This window comes from Lathamus discolor, chromosome 8 (assembly GCF_037157495.1).
Source record: "Lathamus discolor isolate bLatDis1 chromosome 8, bLatDis1.hap1, whole genome shotgun sequence".
Taxonomy (NCBI): Eukaryota; Metazoa; Chordata; class Aves; order Psittaciformes; family Psittacidae; genus Lathamus; species Lathamus discolor.
The window spans coordinates 20,158,402-20,177,240 of record NC_088891.1 but is presented as its reverse complement, the minus strand read 5'-3'; the positions used below and the strand labels follow the sequence as shown (position 1 = coordinate 20,177,240).

Genomic DNA, 18,839 nt, shown 5'->3' with positions numbered 1-18,839 from the left:
AGCTACAGGTTTGGGTCCCCCCTGCAATGCACTTGCCAGCTTCTCCCTGCAAGAAGCCATGAGTGATGTGCCCATCTCCATCAACTGGTCCAGCGTGTGACTTGCTGGGGGTGCCCTGTGGGTTATCCATTGATGAGCACCCAGGGGAACACATCCCAGCACCCATGAAGGCAACATCCTGAGCCCCGCAGATGATAGCTGGGGAGGAGGGTGCTGGTGGAGGTTTCTGCATCAGAAGTTGGTCGGGAGAGGTGTGGGGGCAGCAGGGATGGCAGCGGTCCCCTGGGTCCCTATCCCTTATGAACCTCCATGGGGAGCATGAAATCTGCCTGGTCCTGAGAGCCAGGCACCCCAGCCACGTTTCCAGCCCAGATCACTCCAGCCTGGCAGGGGAATATGGGATTACAGGAAACATCCACAAGCTGGTGTTTGGGAAACAAAGTGCCAAGGGCTTAATGAGGAGCAGAGGGAAGCTGGGACCCTTCCAGAGGGAAAGAGCTTCACCTGGGGTGGTGCAAATGAGCTTGGGTGTGAACTAGGAGCAGCTGGAATGGAGCCACCATTAGACCTTGGCAATGGGATAAAAGCATGGGGCTGGGCGGGTAGCTTGGTGCTCTCTTCCCCTTAGGTGCTTTCAGGTAAGGGGTGCTGCTGGGTTGGAGCATCCTGTGGCTTCTGGTGAGGTTATCAGGGATGTGGTGGGTGTTTGGGACAGGGAATGGGGTAATGGCCGAGCCCAAGGCTGGTTACAGCCCTGCTCTGCACCAGGAGCCTTCCTGGGTGATGCTGAGCCCTAGCACAAAGCTTCCTGAGTTGGGGAAGCTGCTCGGTGCTGCTGGAGACGGGAGGTGTTTGATGAGAGCATCATGTCCCTGGCTCTGGTGTGGGGTGCTTTGGGCATGGGACTGTCACTGGTTGGGGGCAACTTGGAGGGACCAAGCTTAAAGCCCCTCCTGTGTCTCTCCACAGCTGGGCTCTCCCCATGGCCTCTCCTGAGCTGAGCAGAGGGGTAGGACCCCCAGGCCCCATGGACACTGCTGCCCTGCAGCCACAACCCATGCACTGTGCTGAGAGGGAAGGGGCTGTGGCTGTGGCTCCTGCTGCCCATGTGGCTGCTGCTGTGGGTGGGCTGCGGTGCAAAGCCTTCCTGCTGCTGGGCATCTGCCTGTCTGCCACTGCCCTCCCCTATGGCCTGGCGTCTCTGACTGCTCTGCTGGGCTCCCTGGTGCCGTCCCATGCTTGGCCCGACTCGCCGGGCTCCCAGAGAGAGACCAGTGGTGATCTGATGGCAACACATGGGGACCTGAGAGAGGAGCCAGCAATGCAGCAGCATGGGAGGGTACTGATGGGTTCGGTGGGCACCCCAGGAGTCAAAGGAGATGTGACCCATGGGGTGGATGCTGAGGGATGGAGCGTGACCCGTGGGGTGGATGCTGAGGGATGGAGCATGACCCGTGGGGTGGATGCTGAGGGATGGAGCATGACCCGTGGGGTGGATGCTGAGGGATGGAGCGTGACCCGTGGGGTGGATGCTGAGGGATGGAGCGTGACCCGTGGGGTGGATGCTGAGGGATGGAGCGTGACCCGTGGGGTGGATGCTGAGGGATGGAGCGTGACCCGTGGGGTGGATGCTGAAGGATGGAGCGTGACCCGTGGGTTGGATGCTGAGGGATGGAGCCAGGGGATACCAACTGCTCAGAACTCACTGCTGGGGCAGCCCGGACCCAGGGACCAGGAAGGGCTCATGTTGGGCACAGCAGTGGCTGTGACACCATCCCCTGCACAGTGGCTTGGTACAGGGGTGCCCGATACCTCTGCTCAGCTCCTCCAGCCCCTGGGTGAGCCCAGCCCTGGCTCCTGGCACGGCCCAGCTTCAGGAAGTCCCTGTGGCACAGGACCAGGCTCACACGATGCAGTGACCTCAGCCCGTGGTCTTGGGCAGGCTGTGGGCACAGCAGAGCCCTGGCACCCTGAGGGGAGCTCTGAGAACAGCGCGGGGTCAGTGTGGACCGTGACAGGAATCCCCTCCCAGAGCCACAGCTTGACGGAGGAGCACAGAGGTGACCGGACACCAGCCCTTGGGGCATCCCCTGGCCCTTGGACCATGTCCCACAGAGCAGATCTGAGCCTGGCTGTGAGCTCTGAGCCTGCTGCTGTGGTCACAGCCAGCACCTTTCCTCCCTGGGCTCCCAGCAGCGTGCCTGCAGCTCCTCAGACTGCAGCCAGCGGAGCTTCTAGTGCTGGAGCCACGGCGAGGAGCTGCAATGGGCAGAAGGCAGAGGTGAGGCCAAGCCCTGAGCTTGGTGTGGGTGAGGACCACACAGCTGCTCCTCCCCTGCCCTGGCTGCCCTTGGCTCCGCCAACAGGAGGGACGTCCATCTCCAGCACCACTCCTCCTGGCACTGAGTGGGTCCCCTCTGCTGCAATGCCTGAGGTGCTCTGGGACACGCAGCCTGCTGGCGCCTTCCTGCATGGAGAAGCTGCTCTGCTGCTGGACGCCTTGGCCAAGGTCACAGGAAACGGGTCTATGTTTGTGGGCACGGTCCTGGCATCCCTTCCCAGGGCTGCACCGGCTCACGGGGTCACCCACCCACAAGTGCTGGCTCCTTCCCTTCCTGCAGCGGAGCCTGCGGGACCCGCTGTCACCTTGGGGAAAGCGAGTGACCCATCTGCACCCCCTGCACAGCAGCCCATGGCACCCACCAGAGCCCACCCCTCCCCAGCTTGGACCAGGGCTCCCGGTGCTGTGGGTCCCTCTGTCACTGGGGTGAGCGCAGCAGCAGCCCCTGATGCCACTGCAGAGCCTGGAGTGACCGAAGCCCCCCACAAGGATGGAGCTGCTGTGGTGGTCTCCCCCTCCCCACGAGCTGCAGCATCACCTGCCCAGGGGCCATCTCTGCATCCCGATCCCTTCCTCACAACAGCATCTGTGGATGGACCCTCTGCAGGGCAGCACCATGAGGCCACGACAGGGGCAGAGATGAGTGCTCTGCCTGGAGCAGTGGCAGGAGCTGGGCACAGCGAGCTCAGCACAGCATCAGCGGGACCTGCTGCTGCCCCAGCAGGACCTCCAGAACCCTCTGGTGCCAGCCCCGGCTCCAAGCTGCCCGCTCTGGAGCATGGCTCTGATGCTGTGCACCATGCTGGCACTGTGCTCCTATCCCCACCCTACCCGCTGGCTTCCACCACAGCTCTGCATGCAGCCAGCTGCCAGCCCATGCCCTGTGATGCTCAGCCTGTGTCCAGGCACTCTGTCACCTCTCAGCAACCCTCCACAGCCACAGAGCATCTCCCTGCATCTGAGCTGATGCCCACGGGCAAACCTGGCTCCCTGGCCCCATCCCACCCCTCTGGGCTCCCCTCTCCTGCTCATGTGCTGCCCTTGCAGTTCCGGCTCTTGGGCCTCGCTTACACGGAGGCTCTGAGCAGCAGCGCTTCAGAGAGCTACAGGAGGCTGGAAGAGGAAGTGATGCTGATGGTGAGTGCAGGAGTTGGCTGGTGGGGACGCCGGTGCTTTGGGGTGCAGCTGAGGAGCTACTGCTGGGGTGAGGAGCCTGGGGGCTCTCTTCATGGTGGAGACAAGCGAATCCCACCACTGGAGCTGGATGCGGTTTCTGGTTTGAGGTGGGACTTGGGCAGCCATCGGGGCTGTTGTACACTGGCAGTGCTGGGGTGTCCCCTCCTGGCTGCTGTCTCGACGCTGATGGAGCCCTGGCTATGCCGGCTCAGCCAGGACTGTCCCCGGAGACCTGGAACACCCCTTCCCATGGGGCAGCCTGTAGAAGCTGCCCAATTAACATGTGCTTCTCTCTTCCAGCTAAACCAGACACTGTCCATCTATGAGACCTTCCTGCGGGCAAAAGTCCTTGAGTTTATGTGAGTGGCAACATGGAGAGGGGTGGCTTTGGCTTGGAGGGAAGGGTTTGCCCAGTGAAATGCGCTTGTGAGGGGCTTCACTCCCTCCACAGGGCCATCATCCCAAGGGATCCCTGCCTGGAAGTGGCTGAAGCTCCACCTGAGTCCTGACTTTGGGTAGGTGTTAATGTGGGGATGGGGGGCTCTGAGCTGCCTGTGGCCCGCTCTCCCTGCAGGAACGGCTCGGTGGTGGTGCGAGCGCAGGCTCTGTTCCGGGGGGATGCTCCTGCTCCCACCAGCTCCCACCTCATCCGCACCATGGTCAAGGAGGCGACCAGGGGAAGGAGCTCCTTCAGCTGGCAGCTGGAGCCATGGTCTGTCCAGTCCAGTGGTAAGCAATGGAGACCTTCCCAGAGCAGAGCCGCTGCTCTCAGCGTCCTCCCTGTACCTCTGTCAAAGCCAGAACCTGCCCAGTCCACACATAAGTGAAGATGAAGCCTGAACATCCCAACCCACGCAGAGCCCCGTAGTGTTAAGGCTGCTGGAGGCAACATCTGCAGCAGTTGGACCTGTGGGGCCCAGTGTTCCTGCTAAACCCTGGGGCTTCCCCTCCTCAACCTGCTTCTCATGTCCTGTCCTGCCAAGCCCTTCCCACCATTAAGGCCACTCATCCTCACCCAGGATGAGGTACCTCATCCTGCCCTGCTGGCCCCTGCCTTCAGTGCAGAGGATGCTCAAGACTGATGATAGGTCCAAGGATGGTGAAGGAGCAGGGATGAGTGTAACTGTCTGAGCTCTTGTAGGGTTCAGCCTGGAGAACCTGGCCCCAGAGAAGCTGTCCATCTCCTTCACTGTCCTTCAGCCTGGCAGGAGCAGGACAGACCCCTTGGTGGGGCTGATCAGCAAGGTATGGTGAGCCTTGGGGCTCTTCCCAAAGATGATGCTGGGAGGATGGCCCCAGGCTGGCTGCTGGCTGCACCATGGGACAGCGCATCCTAAAGCAGGGGCATGGTGCAAGTTGTTTTCTCTTCATCCAGGTGACAGAGTCCCTTGGTGCCCTTCACCATGTGAGGAACTTCACTATCACCCAGCTCAGGTATGGGGCACAACTGCCCAAAGCTCTTCATTTGATGTCCTTCACTGCCCTTCGTGCTCTCTGTGGCATTAGCCATGCTGCAAGGGTGGGAAGGATGAGCTGTGCTGCACTAAGGAGCTTGGGAGGGTGACATGGGGCTGGTGGCAATACCCTGAGCCTCTTCCTTGGGCTGAGGAGCCATGAAAGACCAGGACCAGCCAGGGTGTGCTTGGGGAGCCTGTTCCACCTCCCTGCCTTGCTTAGAGCCCTTCTTCCCCCAGAACCCACAGTGGGGACCTGGAGCTCTCTGGAGACGTTTATCTTGACACCGTTGTCCATGCGGATGTTCCGGAGGCTCTGCAAGCCCTGACAGCTCTGAGAGCCTGCTCTGTGGACCTGACCTCGCTCTCGCTGGAGGGTGAGGACAGCCCCTGTGTGCTGGTGGGGCTTGGTGCCAGCGCTGCTCACCCACCAGCCCTGCCTTGCCTCCCCAGGAGCCGGGCTGCCCCTCCAGCTGTACCCGCTCTCCCTCCTCGTCACCAACAGACACTTCAGCAAGGACCTCCTGGATCCACTCTCTGCAGAGCACCAGGAGCTCAGCACAGGCATTGGGGATGCGGTAGGAATGGCTGCTGGGAGCAGACCAGGATCCTTCAGGGTGCTGGGGACCACGGGAGCAGGAGGGACTGTTTGGGGTTGTCGGAACCAGATCCACATCTCCAGTGCTGTGCTGATGCCTGCTGGAGGCAGGCACTGAGGCTTCACTGACAGGGTGCTGACACCTCTGCTGATGGCAGTTCAAGCCACCACACTGCATCTGGAGGTGCTGCAGGACCGCAGCTGCCCTGTGCTCCTGCTGTGGTGCCTGACCCAGCTCCATCATCAACTGCAGAATCCTGTCGGAAGGGACCTCAAGGATCATCTGGTCCAACCTTTCCTAAGCAAAGCATGACCCCGAGCAGATGTCCCAGCTCCTTGTCCAGTGCTGGGAGTCCTCCCCCTCCCTGGGGAGGTGGAAGCAGGGATCTGGCTGGGGGAAACCTCTCAGAGGCTGGTGTGGAGCTGAGCCCAAACCTCTGTTTCAGGTGGCACAAGCCCTGAGGGACCACAGGAGCTTCCTGCAAGTGCTGATAAGAGAATTCCTGTGAGTGGGAGCAGAGGCTCTGCTGGGGCAGGGCTGGGGAGGTCTCCCCATAGACCTCAAGCACCAGGTCATGGCTGTTGGGTGTTATCTCTGCCACACGAAGGCAAGCAGCAGACACCCTCAGGGTGTCCCTGCCATCCCAAAGAGCAGATCCGGACCCAATGTCTCCCTGAGCAGCACTGGTGTGTGGTGTGGGGGGGGGGGTGTCAAGGTGGGACTGGTGGCTGCTGGAGCTCTTCCCACCTCACCCTACAGGCCTGGCTCCCTGATCTGCCATGGGGACTTGGTCTTCCAGCACCCAGCTCCAACCAGCCTGGAAGTGTTGGAGGCGCTTGTGCTTTCAGTTGGGTCAAACAAGGCTTTGGCTGGTTCAGACTTCCAGGTGGATCCGTATTCCCTTGCTGTGGGAGGTAAGCATCAGTTTGGGGCATGGGTAGAGAAGCCTGTGGCTCCATGCAGGGTGAAGAGCTTAGATCTGTAACCAGCTATATCTAGGCCCTTTGGGCAAGGGGAGGGTGACACCTCCTGGCTGGTGAGGTGACAGCTTGCAAGGGCTGATTTGAAAGGGCCATTCTGGGAGCAACCATGCCCTACCCTGTCTCCAGCCCCCATCCCTGTCTGCCTGTCTCCAGCCCCCATCCCTGTCTGCCTGTCTCCAGCCCCCATCCCTGTCTGCCTGTCTCCAGCCCCCATCCCTGTCTGCCTGTCTCCAGCCCCCATCCCTGTCTGCCTGTCTCCAGCCCCCATCCCTGTCTGCCTGTCTCCAGCCCCCATCCCTGTCTCCAATGCACCATGTGCTGCAGGCTGGCAGAGGACAGGAGGGAAGGGTCACATGGGCGTTATTGCCCTGTGCTAAGCTGGTATTCCACCCACTGATCCAACCCCTTGTGTTCTGCTCCAGAGGACACCTTGGAGCCGCCCCTGCCTGAGCCAGGCTTCCCAGAGTATGGTGTGGCCATCGTGGTGGTGTGTGGCCTCATCGTCATCACTGTTCCTGTCATCTTACTGTTGGTAAGGGCCCTGTCTGCGTTGTGGGGGGCAGGACCAAGCACTGGTCTGTGAGCAGAGGAACCACTGTGGAGTCAAGTGTGGCTGCAGGCCCTGTGCTCTCCTCCCCAGTGCTTGAGGACCAAGAGGCTGAGCTGGTGGCATGTGGCACCCATCTGGGACAGAAGAGACCCTGAAGCAGGGATCCAGACCCTGGAAATGGATAACCAAGGCCTCTGGACATCCTCTGAGCAGGTAAGCGTGGCTTCTAGGCCCTTGAATTGAGCTCCTGTGCTGCAGAGCTGGAGCCTTGAGGTGCAGCTGATGTCAGGGTCAGTCCCTGATGTACCTGAGGGTTTGAGGCAGCCCTGTGGTTGCAGAGACATCCCCCCTGCCCTTGGTAGAACAGCTTCTCCCCCTCTCCCCACAGGGTGCTGGGGATGCTCAGCCACGTTGGAGCAGTTCCTCTGCCTGAGGAAATGCAGCTGACAGGGAAGCCTGAGGAGCAGCTATGGGGGAAGAGATGCCAAGAAGCCATCCCAGCTCCCTGATGGATGCAGGCTCAGGGGATAGAGGAAGAAATCTGTATGTTGGACTTTATTAAACTTTATAAAATGCTAAAGCCAGTGGTGCAGGGGCTCTGCTTCTGGGCTGGGTTTGCTGCAGCCTCTGCCTCACCAGGCCCTAGTGATGTGGGTTAAAGGGGTGAAGAAATGCTTCCCTTGTAGGGCTGGGGTGAGGGAATTGGGTGCTGCCCGTCACCCCAACAGGTGAAGCACCCGTGGCTGGGGGCTGTCAGTAATGGCAAGGAGAAGCGTTGGGGTTTTGCCACCCAAAAGCGTGCTTTTCCCAGCCTCTGGAGGCAGGAAGCAGCTCTACAGACACTCGCTGCCAGGAGCAGTTTCAGAGTTCTCTAGCCACAGGCCAGCCGGTGCTGTGGGTCTCCGCAGCAGGCACGGGGCAGAGCTGGCCGCAAGCTGCTCTGGGGGTGCTGGACCCATGGGAGGGATGCTCCGGGGCTGTGCTGAGCTCCCCGCTCCTCTCCAAGGGGGAGAGCGGCTCCACCTGCGCTTCCCTCTGAGCTGCCGCACACGGGACCTGCTTCCTGGGGGAAAATTGGCTGCGTCCCCGAAGCTGGGAACATCAGCGCCGGGGCAGGAGCCTGCTGCCGCTTCCCAACAGGAACGGTGGGGATAGAGGAGGAACTGCTGGAGGATGGAAACCGGCTGCTGTGCCCAAAGGTGCCAGGCGCGACCGTCCCTCGGCCGCTTCGCAGCCACGAGGGGTTATTCCAGCACCGGCTCTGGCTCTTCCAGCTCCAGGAGACCCCAGCCCCAGGGTCACTGCTGCAGCTCTGCCCCGCAGGCTTTATGGCCAGCCCCACAATTGGTATTTCAGTTCCTGATCTGCCCCAGGTCACTTCCAGCCCTAAAGTGCTTATTTCAGCCTCAGCAGTGGGAAATTGCAGCTCAGCCCAACAGGCTTTTATTCCAGCTCTCAGGGATTTCAGCTCATTCCCACAAGCTATATGGCCAGCTCCAGTACTGCATGGTCTGAGCTCCAGACACACAGTTGGTATTCAGGCTCCAGCTCAGCCCCAGAATCAATTTCAGCTTGTTCCCACAAGCTTTATCTTCCAGCTCCTGTGCTTTCCTTCCAGCCCTGGCTCTGGAGCCTCAGCTCTGGCTCCAGTCTCCAGTGCAGCCCAGCTCCAGGAGATCCCAGCCCCAACCCAGTGTTTCCAGCTCAACTCAGTCCTATAGGATTTATCTAGGTCCAGCCCCACACTTCATTCCAAACCAGTTCTCTCTTCCCAGCTCCAGCTAAAATCCCAGCCCTCAGTGATTTTAACTCATTCCCACAAGCTTTATTTTCCATCCCCTGTGCTTTCCTTCCAGCTCTGGCTCCAGTCTCCAGTGCAGCCCAGTTCCAGATCCCAGCCCCAGGCCGGTGTCTCTAGTTCTGCTCAGCCCTGTGGGGTTTATCCAGGTCCAGCCCCACACTCAGTGTTCAGCTCATTCCCACAAGCTTTACTTTCCAGCTCCAGGAGATTCAGTCCAGTCCGGCTCTGTCTTATCCCAGCTGCAGCCAAGATCCCAGTCCCAGCAGATCCCAGCCCCAGCCAACATCCCAGCCCTCAGTGACTTCAACTCATTCCCACAAGCTTTATTTTCCAGCCCCTGCGCTTTCTTTCCAGCCCTGGCTCTGGAGCCTCAGCTCTGGCTCCAGTCTCCAGTGTAGCCCAGCTCCAGGAGATCCCAGCCCCAACCCGGTGTTTCTAGTTCTGCTCAGCCCTGTGGGGTTTATCCAGGTCCAGCCCCACACTCAGTGTTCAGCTCCTTCCCACAAGCTTTATTTCCCAGCCCCTGTGCTTTCCTTCCAGCCCTGGCTCTTTGGAGCCTGGGCTCTGGCTCCAGTCTCCAGTGCAGCCCAGCTCCAGGAGATCCCAGCCCCAACCCAGCATCTCCAGTTCAGCTCAGCTCTATGGGGCTTATCCAGGTCCTGCCCTGCACTCAGTGTTCAGCTCGTTCCCACAAGCTTTATTTTCCAGCTCCAGGAGATTCAATCCAGTCCAGCTCTGCCTTATCCCAGCTGCAGCCAAGATCCCAGTCCCAGGAAATCCCAGCCCTCAGTGACTTCACCTCATTCCCACAAGCTTTTCTAGCTTCAGATTCATTCCAGTCCAGCTTTGCCTTATCCCAGCTTCAGCCCCAGCCAAGATCCCTGCCCACAGTGATTCTAATGCATTCCCACAAGCTTTATCTTCCAGCCCCTGTGCTTTCTTTCCAGCCCTGGCTCTGGAGCCTGAGCTCTGGCTCCAGTCTCCAGTGCAGCCCAGCTCCAGGAGATCCCAGCCCCAGGCCAGTGTCTCCAGTTCTGCTCAGCCCTGTGGGGTTTATCCAGGTTCGGCCCCGCACTCGGTGTTCAGCTCATTCCCACAAGCTTTATTTTCCAGCTCCAGGAGATCCAATCCAGTCCAGTTCTGCCTTATCCCAGCTGCAGCCAAGATCCCAGTCCCAGCAGATCCCAGCCCCAGCCAACATCCCCACCCTCAGTGGCTTCATCTCCTTCCCACAAGCTTTATTTTCCAGCCCCTGTGCTTTCCTTCCAGCCCTGGCTCTTTGGAGCCTGAGCTCTGGCTCCAGTCTCCAGTGCAGCCCAGCTCCAGGAGATGCCAGCCCCAACCCAGTGTTTCCAGCTCAACTCAGTCCTATAGGATTTATCTAGGTCCAGCCCCACACTTCATTCCAAACCAGTTCTCTCTTCCCAGCTCCAGCTAAAATCCCAGCCCTCAGTGATTTTAACTCATTCCCACGAGCTTTATTTTCCAGCCGCTGTGCTTTCCTTCCAGCTCTGGCTCCAGTCTCCAGTGCAGCCCAGCTCCAGGAGATCCCAGCCCCAACCCCGTGTCTCTAGTTCTGCTCAGCCCTGTGGGGTTTATCCAGGTCCAGCCCCGCACTCAGTGTTCAGCTCATTCCCACAAGCTTTATTTTCCAGCTCCAGGAAATTTAGTCCAGTCCGGCTCTGTCTTATCTCAGCTCCGGCTAAGAGTCCATCTCTAGCCCCATCCATGGTCCCAGCCCCAGCCAAGATCCCTGCCCTCAGTGATTTTAATGCATTCCCACAAGCTTTATCTTCCAGCTCCTGTGCTTTTCTTCCAGCCCTGGCTCTGGAGCCTCAGCTCTGGCTCCAGTCTCCAGTGCAGCCCAGCTCCAGGAGATCCCAGCCCCAACCCCGTGTCTCTAGTTCTCCTCAGCCCTGTGGGATTTATCCAGGTCCTGCCCCACACTCAGTGTTCAGCTCATTCCCACAAGCTTTACTTTCCAGCCCCTGTGCTTTCCTTCCAGCCCAGGCTCTGTGGAGGCTCAGCTCTCACTCCAGATTCTAATGGAGCCCAGCTCCAGGAGATGCCAGCCCCAACCCAGTGTCTCTAATTCAGCTCAGCCCTGTGGGATTTATCTAGGTCCAGCCCCACACTTCATTCCAAACCAGTTCTCTCTTCCCAGCTCCAGCTAAAATCCCAGCCCTCAGTGATTTTAACTCATTCCCACAAGCTTTATTTTCCAGCCCCTGTGCTTTCCTTCCAGCTCTGGCTCCAGTCTCCAGTGCAGCCCAGTTCCAGATCCCAGCCCCAGGCCGGTGTCTCTAGTTCTGCTCAGCCCTGTGGGGTTTATCCAGGTCCAGCCCCACACTCAGTGTTCAGCTCATTCCCACAAGCTTTACTTTCCAGCTCCAGGAGATTCAGTCCAGTCCGGCTCTGTCTTATCCCAGCTGCAGCCAAGATCCCAGTCCCAGCAGATCCCAGCCCCAGCCAACATCCCAGCCCTCAGTGACTTCAACTCATTCCCACAAGCTTTATTTTCCAGCCCCTGCGCTTTCTTTCCAGCCCTGGCTCTGGAGCCTCAGCTCTGGCTCCAGTCTCCAGTGTAGCCCAGCTCCAGGAGATCCCAGCCCCAACCCGGTGTCTCTAGTTCTGCTCAGCCCTGTGGGGTTTATCCAGGTCCAGCCCCACACTCAGTGTTCAGCTCCTTCCCACAAGCTTTATTTCCCAGCCCCTGTGCTTTCCTTCCAGCCCTGGCTCTTTGGAGCCTGGGCTCTGGCTCCAGTCTCCAGTGCAGCCCAGCTCCAGGAGATCCCAGCCCCAACCCAGCATCTCCAGTTCAGCTCAGCTCTATGGGGCTTATCCAGGTCCTGCCCCACACTCAGTGTTCAGCTCATTCCCACAAGCTTTACTTTCCAGCCCCTGTGCTTTCCTTCCAGCCCAGGCTCTGTGGAGGCTCAGCTCTCACTCCAGATTCTAATGGAGCCCAGTTCCAGGAGATCCCAGCCCCAACCCAGCATCTCCAGTTCAGCTCAGCTCTATGGGGTTTATCCAGGTCCTGCCCTGCACTCAGTGTTCAGCTCGTTCCCACAAGCTTTATTTTCCAGCTCCAGGAGATTCAATCCAGTCCAGCTCTGCCTTATCCCAGCTGCAGCCAAGATCCCAGTCCCAGGAAATCCCAGCCCTCAGTGACTTCACCTCATTCCCACAAGCTTTTCTAGCTTCAGATTCATTCCAGTCCAGCTTTGCCTTATCCCAGCTTCAGCCCCAGCCAAGATCCCTGCCCACAGTGATTCTAATGCATTCCCACAAGCTTTATCTTCCAGCCCCTGTGCTTTCTTTCCAGCCCTGGCTCTGGAGCCTGAGCTCTGGCTCCAGTCTCCAGTGCAGCCCAGCTCCAGGAGATCCCAGCCCCAGGCCGGTGTCTCCAGTTCTGCTCAGCCCTGTGGGGTTTATCCAGGTTCGGCCCCGCACTCGGTGTTCAGCTCATTCCCACAAGCTATATTTTCCAGCTCCAGGAGATCCAATCCAGTCCAGTTCTGCCTTATCCCAGCTGCAGCCAAGATCCCAGTCCCAGCAGATCCCAGCCCCAGCCAACATCCCCACCCTCAGTGGCTTCATCTCCTTCCCACAAGCTTTATTTTCCAGCCCCTGTGCTTTCCTTCCAGCCCTGGCTCTTTGGAGCCTGAGCTCTGGCTCCAGTCTCCAGTGCAGCCCAGCTCCAGGAGATGCCAGCCCCAACCCAGTGTTTCCAGCTCAACTCAGTCCTATAGGATTTATCTAGGTCCAGCCCCACACTTCATTCCAAACCAGTTCTCTCTTCCCAGCTCCAGCTAAAATCCCAGCCCTCAGTGATTTTAACTCATTCCCACGAGCTTTATTTTCCAGCCGCTGTGCTTTCCTTCCAGCTCTGGCTCCAGTCTCCAGTGCAGCCCAGCTCCAGGAGATCCCAGCCCCAACCCCGTGTCTCTAGTTCTGCTCAGCCCTGTGGGGTTTATCCAGGTCCAGCCCCGCACTCAGTGTTCAGCTCATTCCCACAAGCTTTATTTTCCAGCTCCAGGAAATTTAGTCCAGTCCGGCTCTGTCTTATCTCAGCTCCGGCTAAGAGTCCATCTCTAGCCCCATCCATGGTCCCAGCCCCAGCCAAGATCCCTGCCCTCAGTGATTTTAATGCATTCCCACAAGCTTTATCTTCCAGCTCCTGTGCTTTTCTTCCAGCCCTGGCTCTGGAGCCTCAGCTCTGGCTCCAGTCTCCAGTGCAGCCCAGCTCCAGGAGATCCCAGCCCCAACCCCGTGTCTCTAGTTCTCCTCAGCCCTGTGGGATTTATCCAGGTCCTGCCCCACACTCAGTGTTCAGCTCATTCCCACAAGCTTTACTTTCCAGCCCCTGTGCTTTCCTTCCAGCCCAGGCTCTGTGGAGGCTCAGCTCTCACTCCAGATTCTAATGGAGCCCAGCTCCAGGAGATCCCAGCCCCAACCCAGTGTTTCCAGCTCAACTCAGTCCTATAGGATTTATCTAGGTCCAGCCCCACACTTCATTCCAAACCAGTTCTCTCTTCCCAGCTCCAGCTAAAATCCCAGCCCTCAGTGATTTTAACTCATTCCCACAAGCTTTATTTTCCATCCCCTGTGCTTTCCTTCCAGCTCTGGCTCCAGTCTCCAGTGCAGCCCAGTTCCAGATCCCAGCCCCAGGCCGGTGTCTCTAGTTCTGCTCAGCCCTGTGGGGTTTATCCAGGTCCAGCCCCACACTCAGTGTTCAGCTCATTCCCACAAGCTTTACTTTCCAGCTCCAGGAGATTCAGTCCAGTCCGGCTCTGTCTTATCCCAGCTGCAGCCAAGATCCCAGTCCCAGCAGATCCCAGCCCCAGCCAACATCCCAGCCCTCAGTGACTTCAACTCATTCCCACAAGCTTTATTTTCCAGCCCCTGCGCTTTCTTTCCAGCCCTGGCTCTGGAGCCTCAGCTCTGGCTCCAGTCTCCAGTGTAGCCCAGCTCCAGGAGATCCCAGCCCCAACCCGGTGTTTCTAGTTCTGCTCAGCCCTGTGGGGTTTATCCAGGTCCAGCCCCACACTCAGTGTTCAGCTCCTTCCCACAAGCTTTATTTCCCAGCCCCTGTGCTTTCCTTCCAGCCCTGGCTCTTTGGAGCCTGGGCTCTGGCTCCAGTCTCCAGTGCAGCCCAGCTCCAGGAGATCCCAGCCCCAACCCAGCATCTCCAGTTCAGCTCAGCTCTATGGGGCTTATCCAGGTCCTGCCCCACACTCAGTGTTCAGCTCATTCCCACAAGCTTTACTTTCCAGCCCCTGTGCTTTCCTTCCAGCCCAGGCTCTGTGGAGGCTCAGCTCTCACTCCAGATTCTAATGGAGCCCAGCTCCAGGAGATCCCAGCCCCAACCCAGCATCTCCAGTTCAGCTCAGCTCTATGGGGTTTATCCAGGTCCTGCCCTGCACTCAGTGTTCAGCTCGTTCCCACAAGCTTTATTTTCCAGCTCCAGGAGATTCAATCCAGTCCAGCTCTGCCTTATCCCAGCTGCAGCCAAGATCCCAGTCCCAGGAAATCCCAGCCCTCAGTGACTTCACCTCATTCCCACAAGCTTTTCTAGCTTCAGATTCATTCCAGTCCAGCTTTGCCTTATCCCAGCTTCAGCCCCAGCCAAGATCCCTGCCCACAGTGATTCTAATGCATTCCCACAAGCTTTATCTTCCAGCCCCTGTGCTTTCTTTCCAGCCCTGGCTCTGGAGCCTGAGCTCTGGCTCCAGTCTCCAGTGCAGCCCAGCTCCAGGAGATCCCAGCCCCAGGCCAGTGTCTCCAGTTCTGCTCAGCCCTGTGGGGTTTATCCAGGTTCGGCCCCGCACTCGGTGTTCAGCTCATTCCCACAAGCTTTATTTTCCAGCTCCAGGAGATCCAATCCAGTCCAGTTCTGCCTTATCCCAGCTGCAGCCAAGATCCCAGTCCCAGCAGATCCCAGCCCCAGCCAACATCCCCACCCTCAGTGGCTTCATCTCCTTCCCACAAGCTTTATTTTCCAGCCCCTGTGCTTTCCTTCCAGCCCTGGCTCTTTGGAGCCTGAGCTCTGGCTCCAGTCTCCAGTGCAGCCCAGCTCCAGGAGATGCCAGCCCCAACCCGGTGTTTCCAGCTCAACTCAGTCCTATAGGATTTATCTAGGTCCAGCCCCACACTTCATTCCAAACCAGTTCTCTCTTCCCAGCTCCAGCTAAAATCCCAGCCCTCAGTGATTTTAACTCATTCCCACGAGCTTTATTTTCCAGCCGCTGTGCTTTCCTTCCAGCTCTGGCTCCAGTCTCCAGTGCAGCCCAGCTCCAGGAGATCCCAGCCCCAACCCCGTGTCTCTAGTTCTGCTCAGCCCTGTGGGGTTTATCCAGGTCCAGCCCCGCACTCAGTGTTCAGCTCATTCCCACAAGCTTTATTTTCCAGCCCCTGTGCTTTCCTTCCAGCTCTGGCTCCAGTCTCCAGTGCAGCCCAGCTCCAGGAGATGCCAGCCCCAACCCAGCATCTCTAGTTCAGCTCAGCTCTACGGGATTTATCCAGGTCCAGCCCCGCACTCAGTGTTCAGCTCATTCCCACAAGCTTTATTTTCCTGCTTCAGGAGATTCATTCCAGTCCAGTTCTGCCTTATCACAGCTGCAGCCAAGATCCCAGTCCCAGCAGATCCCAGCCCCAGCCAACATCCCAGCCCTCAGTGGCTTCACCTCATTCCCACAAGCTTTATTTTCCAGCCCTTCTGCTTTCATTCCAGCCCTGGCTCTGTGGAGCCTCAGCCCATCTCCAGCAGATACGAGCTCCAACCCAGTATCTTCAGTTCAGCTCAGTCTTATGGGATTTGCCCACATCCAGCCCTCCACTCAGTGTTTCCACCCATTCCCAGAAGCTTTATTTTCTAGCTCCAGATTAAATCCAAACCAGCAGTCTCTTATTGCAGTTCCACCGAAGATCCCATCTCTCAGCGATTTCCCCTCATTCCCACAAGCTTTATTCTCCTGTTCCAGCACTTTTATTTTAGCCTTGGTCCTGTGCCATACCAGATCTGGCTCAAGGTCTGTATTGCAGCCCTGCTCCAGGATATCCCAGTCCTCAGTCATTTCCGGTGATTCCCACGAGCTTTATTCCCTACACCATACTCAGTGATTGAGCACCAGAGCTTTGCCTCAGCCCAGGTTCAGCTCTACAGCATCCAATTCATCCCGAGCCGTTACCCCAGCTCCAGCCCCGCTGGTACCCCGGCAGCGCTGGGCTTCGGGCGAAGCGGGTCAACGGCCGGAAGCTACGCCTCAACCGGGGCTGCCCCAGCGGGGCCCGGCGCCGCGGCCCAGCTCCGAGCTCCGCCCCCAGCACCGCTCTCAGGCCTCTCTCGGGGGCTGACACCGTCCCCAGGCAGCAACAGCCCCGCATCGGGTGGGCACCGCCGACAGCCCCCGGCCCGAAGGGGAGCATCGGGGATCGGGGACAGCAGCCCCAGCCGTGGAGCGGCCTTGTCCCACCTCAGCACTCAGGCTTCTCCGTACACACCGCGTACACACCACAGCTCAACAGCAATAGCTTTATTATTGACTATGCCCGCCCTCAATCCCGCCTCCCCCCCCCAGCCGCTATCCCCCTGAACCGCCACCGCCTCGCACACCACCTACGGCACTGAGCACCGGCCCGTCTACACACAGCGGGCAGAGGCGGGGGTCCCGCCACCCCACTCCCTGCGCCTAGCCCTGCTCACCGGCGCGCCTCCGCCTCCGCCTCCGCCTCCGCCTCCGCCTCCGCCTCCGCCTCCGCCTCCGCCTCCGCCTCCGCCTCCGCCTCCGCCTCCGCCTCCGCCTCCGCCTCCGCCTCCGCCTCCGCCTCCGCCTCCGCCTCCGCCTCCGCCTCCGCCTCCGCCTCCGCCTCCGCCTCCGCCTCCGCCTCCGCCTCCGCCTCCGCCTCCGCCTCCGCCTCCGCCTCCGCCGCTTCACTTTTGCGCCGCCGCCCCTCAGCGCTCGCCTTTTATAGCCTCTGGGCGCCCTGCCCAGCCAATCACAACCCGCCCCTTCCCGCCTCGCCCGTCTTCTCTCCACCCATCCAGCCCCGCCCACACCAAACTCGCCCTTCCCCGCTCCGCCCAATCCCGGCCAGCCCCTTCAATCCGGCCCCGCCCCCTCTCTGTTTCGCCCAATCCCGGCCCGCACTTTCAATCCGGCTCTTCCCCTTCTCTGTTTCACTCAGTCCCGGCCCGCCCCTTTCCTCCGGTGCTTCCGGGATCTGGGGGTTTGAAGGGGCACCGGGAGCGGCTCTCTGCGGAGCGCCCGCTAGTCCTGCCCGGAACTCAGCACCCTCTGTGGGCCCTGCGGCTCCGCGGATGTGCGGTGGGACCGGGAGTGGGGCAGCTGTTTCGAAGGGGCGGGCCGGGATTGGGAGAAACGGAGAGGGGGCGGAGCCGGATTGAAGAGGCGGGCCAAGATTGGTCGGAGCGGGGACGGGGGGGGCAGGAGGGGGCGGGGCGGGATGGGCGGAGAGAAGATTGGCGAGGCGGGAAGGGGCGGGGCGTGATTGGCTGGGCAGGGGAAGGCGGGGTGGCGCGGAGGTTATAAAAGGCGAGCGCTGAAAGGGGGCAGCTGCAGGGTGTCGGGAGCGGGGTGTGTCTTTCACCTCCGGTTCCTCTGCCCGCTGTGTAAGCGGGGGTCGGCGCTCTTTCCGCGGGTAGCGTCCACGGCGGCAGCTGGAAGCGGCTCGGGGGGCTGGCGGGCTGGGGTAGGGGGCTGTGGACAGGGCAGGGTCAATAATAAAGCTGTCGCTGTTGAGCTGTGTTTTGCCATCTTGGACGGTGTGTACGGAGCGCTCTGTGTGCTCCGGCGTGCCCCCGGGCCGGGCGCTGCCTCGGGGGCCGTGGCAACGGCGGGCGGTTTCAGCCCTGAGTGGGGCTTGAAGGCGGTGCTGGGGGGGTGCCTGGAACTGAGCCGCAGCACCGGGGGCCGGCCGGGGTAAGGGGCGGGCCCAGGCGGGGCAGCCCCAGCTGGGGCGCAGTGTCCGAGCTCTGGTTTGCCGCCTCGCACTAAGCCCAGTGCTGCCGGGGCCGGGCGGAGGCAGTCGTGGAGCTAGAGCCAAGATAACGGCTCTGCGTGAACTGGATGCGGTGGGGCTGGAGCTGACCTGAGGCAGAGCTGCCGCTGCATAACTGAGCATGGAGCTGTGAATAAAGCTTGTGGTAATGACCTGAAGTCACTCGGGGCTGGGAACTCGTCTGAGGCTGGAATACAGAGCCAGAGCTAAGACATGACAGAGCCGGGCTAGAATGAAACTGCTGCAGCTGGAAAGTAAAGTTTGTGGGAAGGAGCTGAAATCTCGCAGGGCTGGAATCTCCTGGGGCCGGGATCTTGGCTGGAGCTGGAATAGCGAAACAGGTTCCTGCCCCGGCGCTGATGTTCCCAGCTTCGGGGACGCGGCCAATTTTCCCCCAGGAAGCAGGTCCCGTGTGCGGCAGCTCAGAGGGAAGCGCAGGTGGAGCCGCTCTCCCCCTTGGAGAGGAGCGGGGAGCTCAGCACAGCCCCGGAGCATCCCTCCCATGGGTCCAGCACCCCCAGAGCAGCTTGCGGCCAGCTCTGCCCCGTGCCTGCTGTGGAGACCCACAGCACCGGCTGGCCTGTGGCTAGAGAACTCTGAAACTGCTCCTGGCAGTGAGTGTCTGTAGAGCTGCTTCCTGCCTCCAGAGGCTGGGAAAAGCACGCTTTTGGGTGGCAAAACCCCAACGCTTCTCCTTGCCATTACTGACAGCCCCCAGCCATGGTGCTTCACCTGTTGGGGTGACAGGCAGCACCCAATTCCCTCACCCCAGCCCCACCAAGGACGCGTTTCCTCACCCCTTTAACCCACAGTCCCCGCCGGGAAGGGGCTGTACCGATGCTGTGGGGCTACAGGGCCACCCCCTCCACACTCCCTAACGCCCCTCACCGGGGCTTGGGGCGGCCGCTACCGGC

General features: G+C 60.0%; 1 protein-coding gene across 1 annotated transcript; it reads left to right on the top strand.

The window, feature by feature from the left end:
* The first annotated feature begins 598 nt into the window (after positions 1-598).
* On the top strand, positions 599-7,683 carry LOC136018996 (mucin-19-like). Its single transcript, XM_065688728.1, has 13 exons — positions 599-638; positions 970-3,478; positions 3,818-3,876; positions 4,092-4,246; positions 4,659-4,762; positions 4,893-4,951; positions 5,212-5,348; positions 5,425-5,549; positions 5,914-6,074; positions 6,330-6,484; positions 6,976-7,085; positions 7,194-7,316; positions 7,492-7,683. The coding sequence occupies exons 2-13, from the start codon at positions 983-985 to the stop codon at positions 7,534-7,536; spliced, it is 3,729 nt and encodes a 1,242-aa protein (XP_065544800.1). The 5' UTR covers positions 599-638; positions 970-982; the 3' UTR covers positions 7,537-7,683.
* Positions 7,684-18,839: the final 11,156 nt, after the last annotated feature.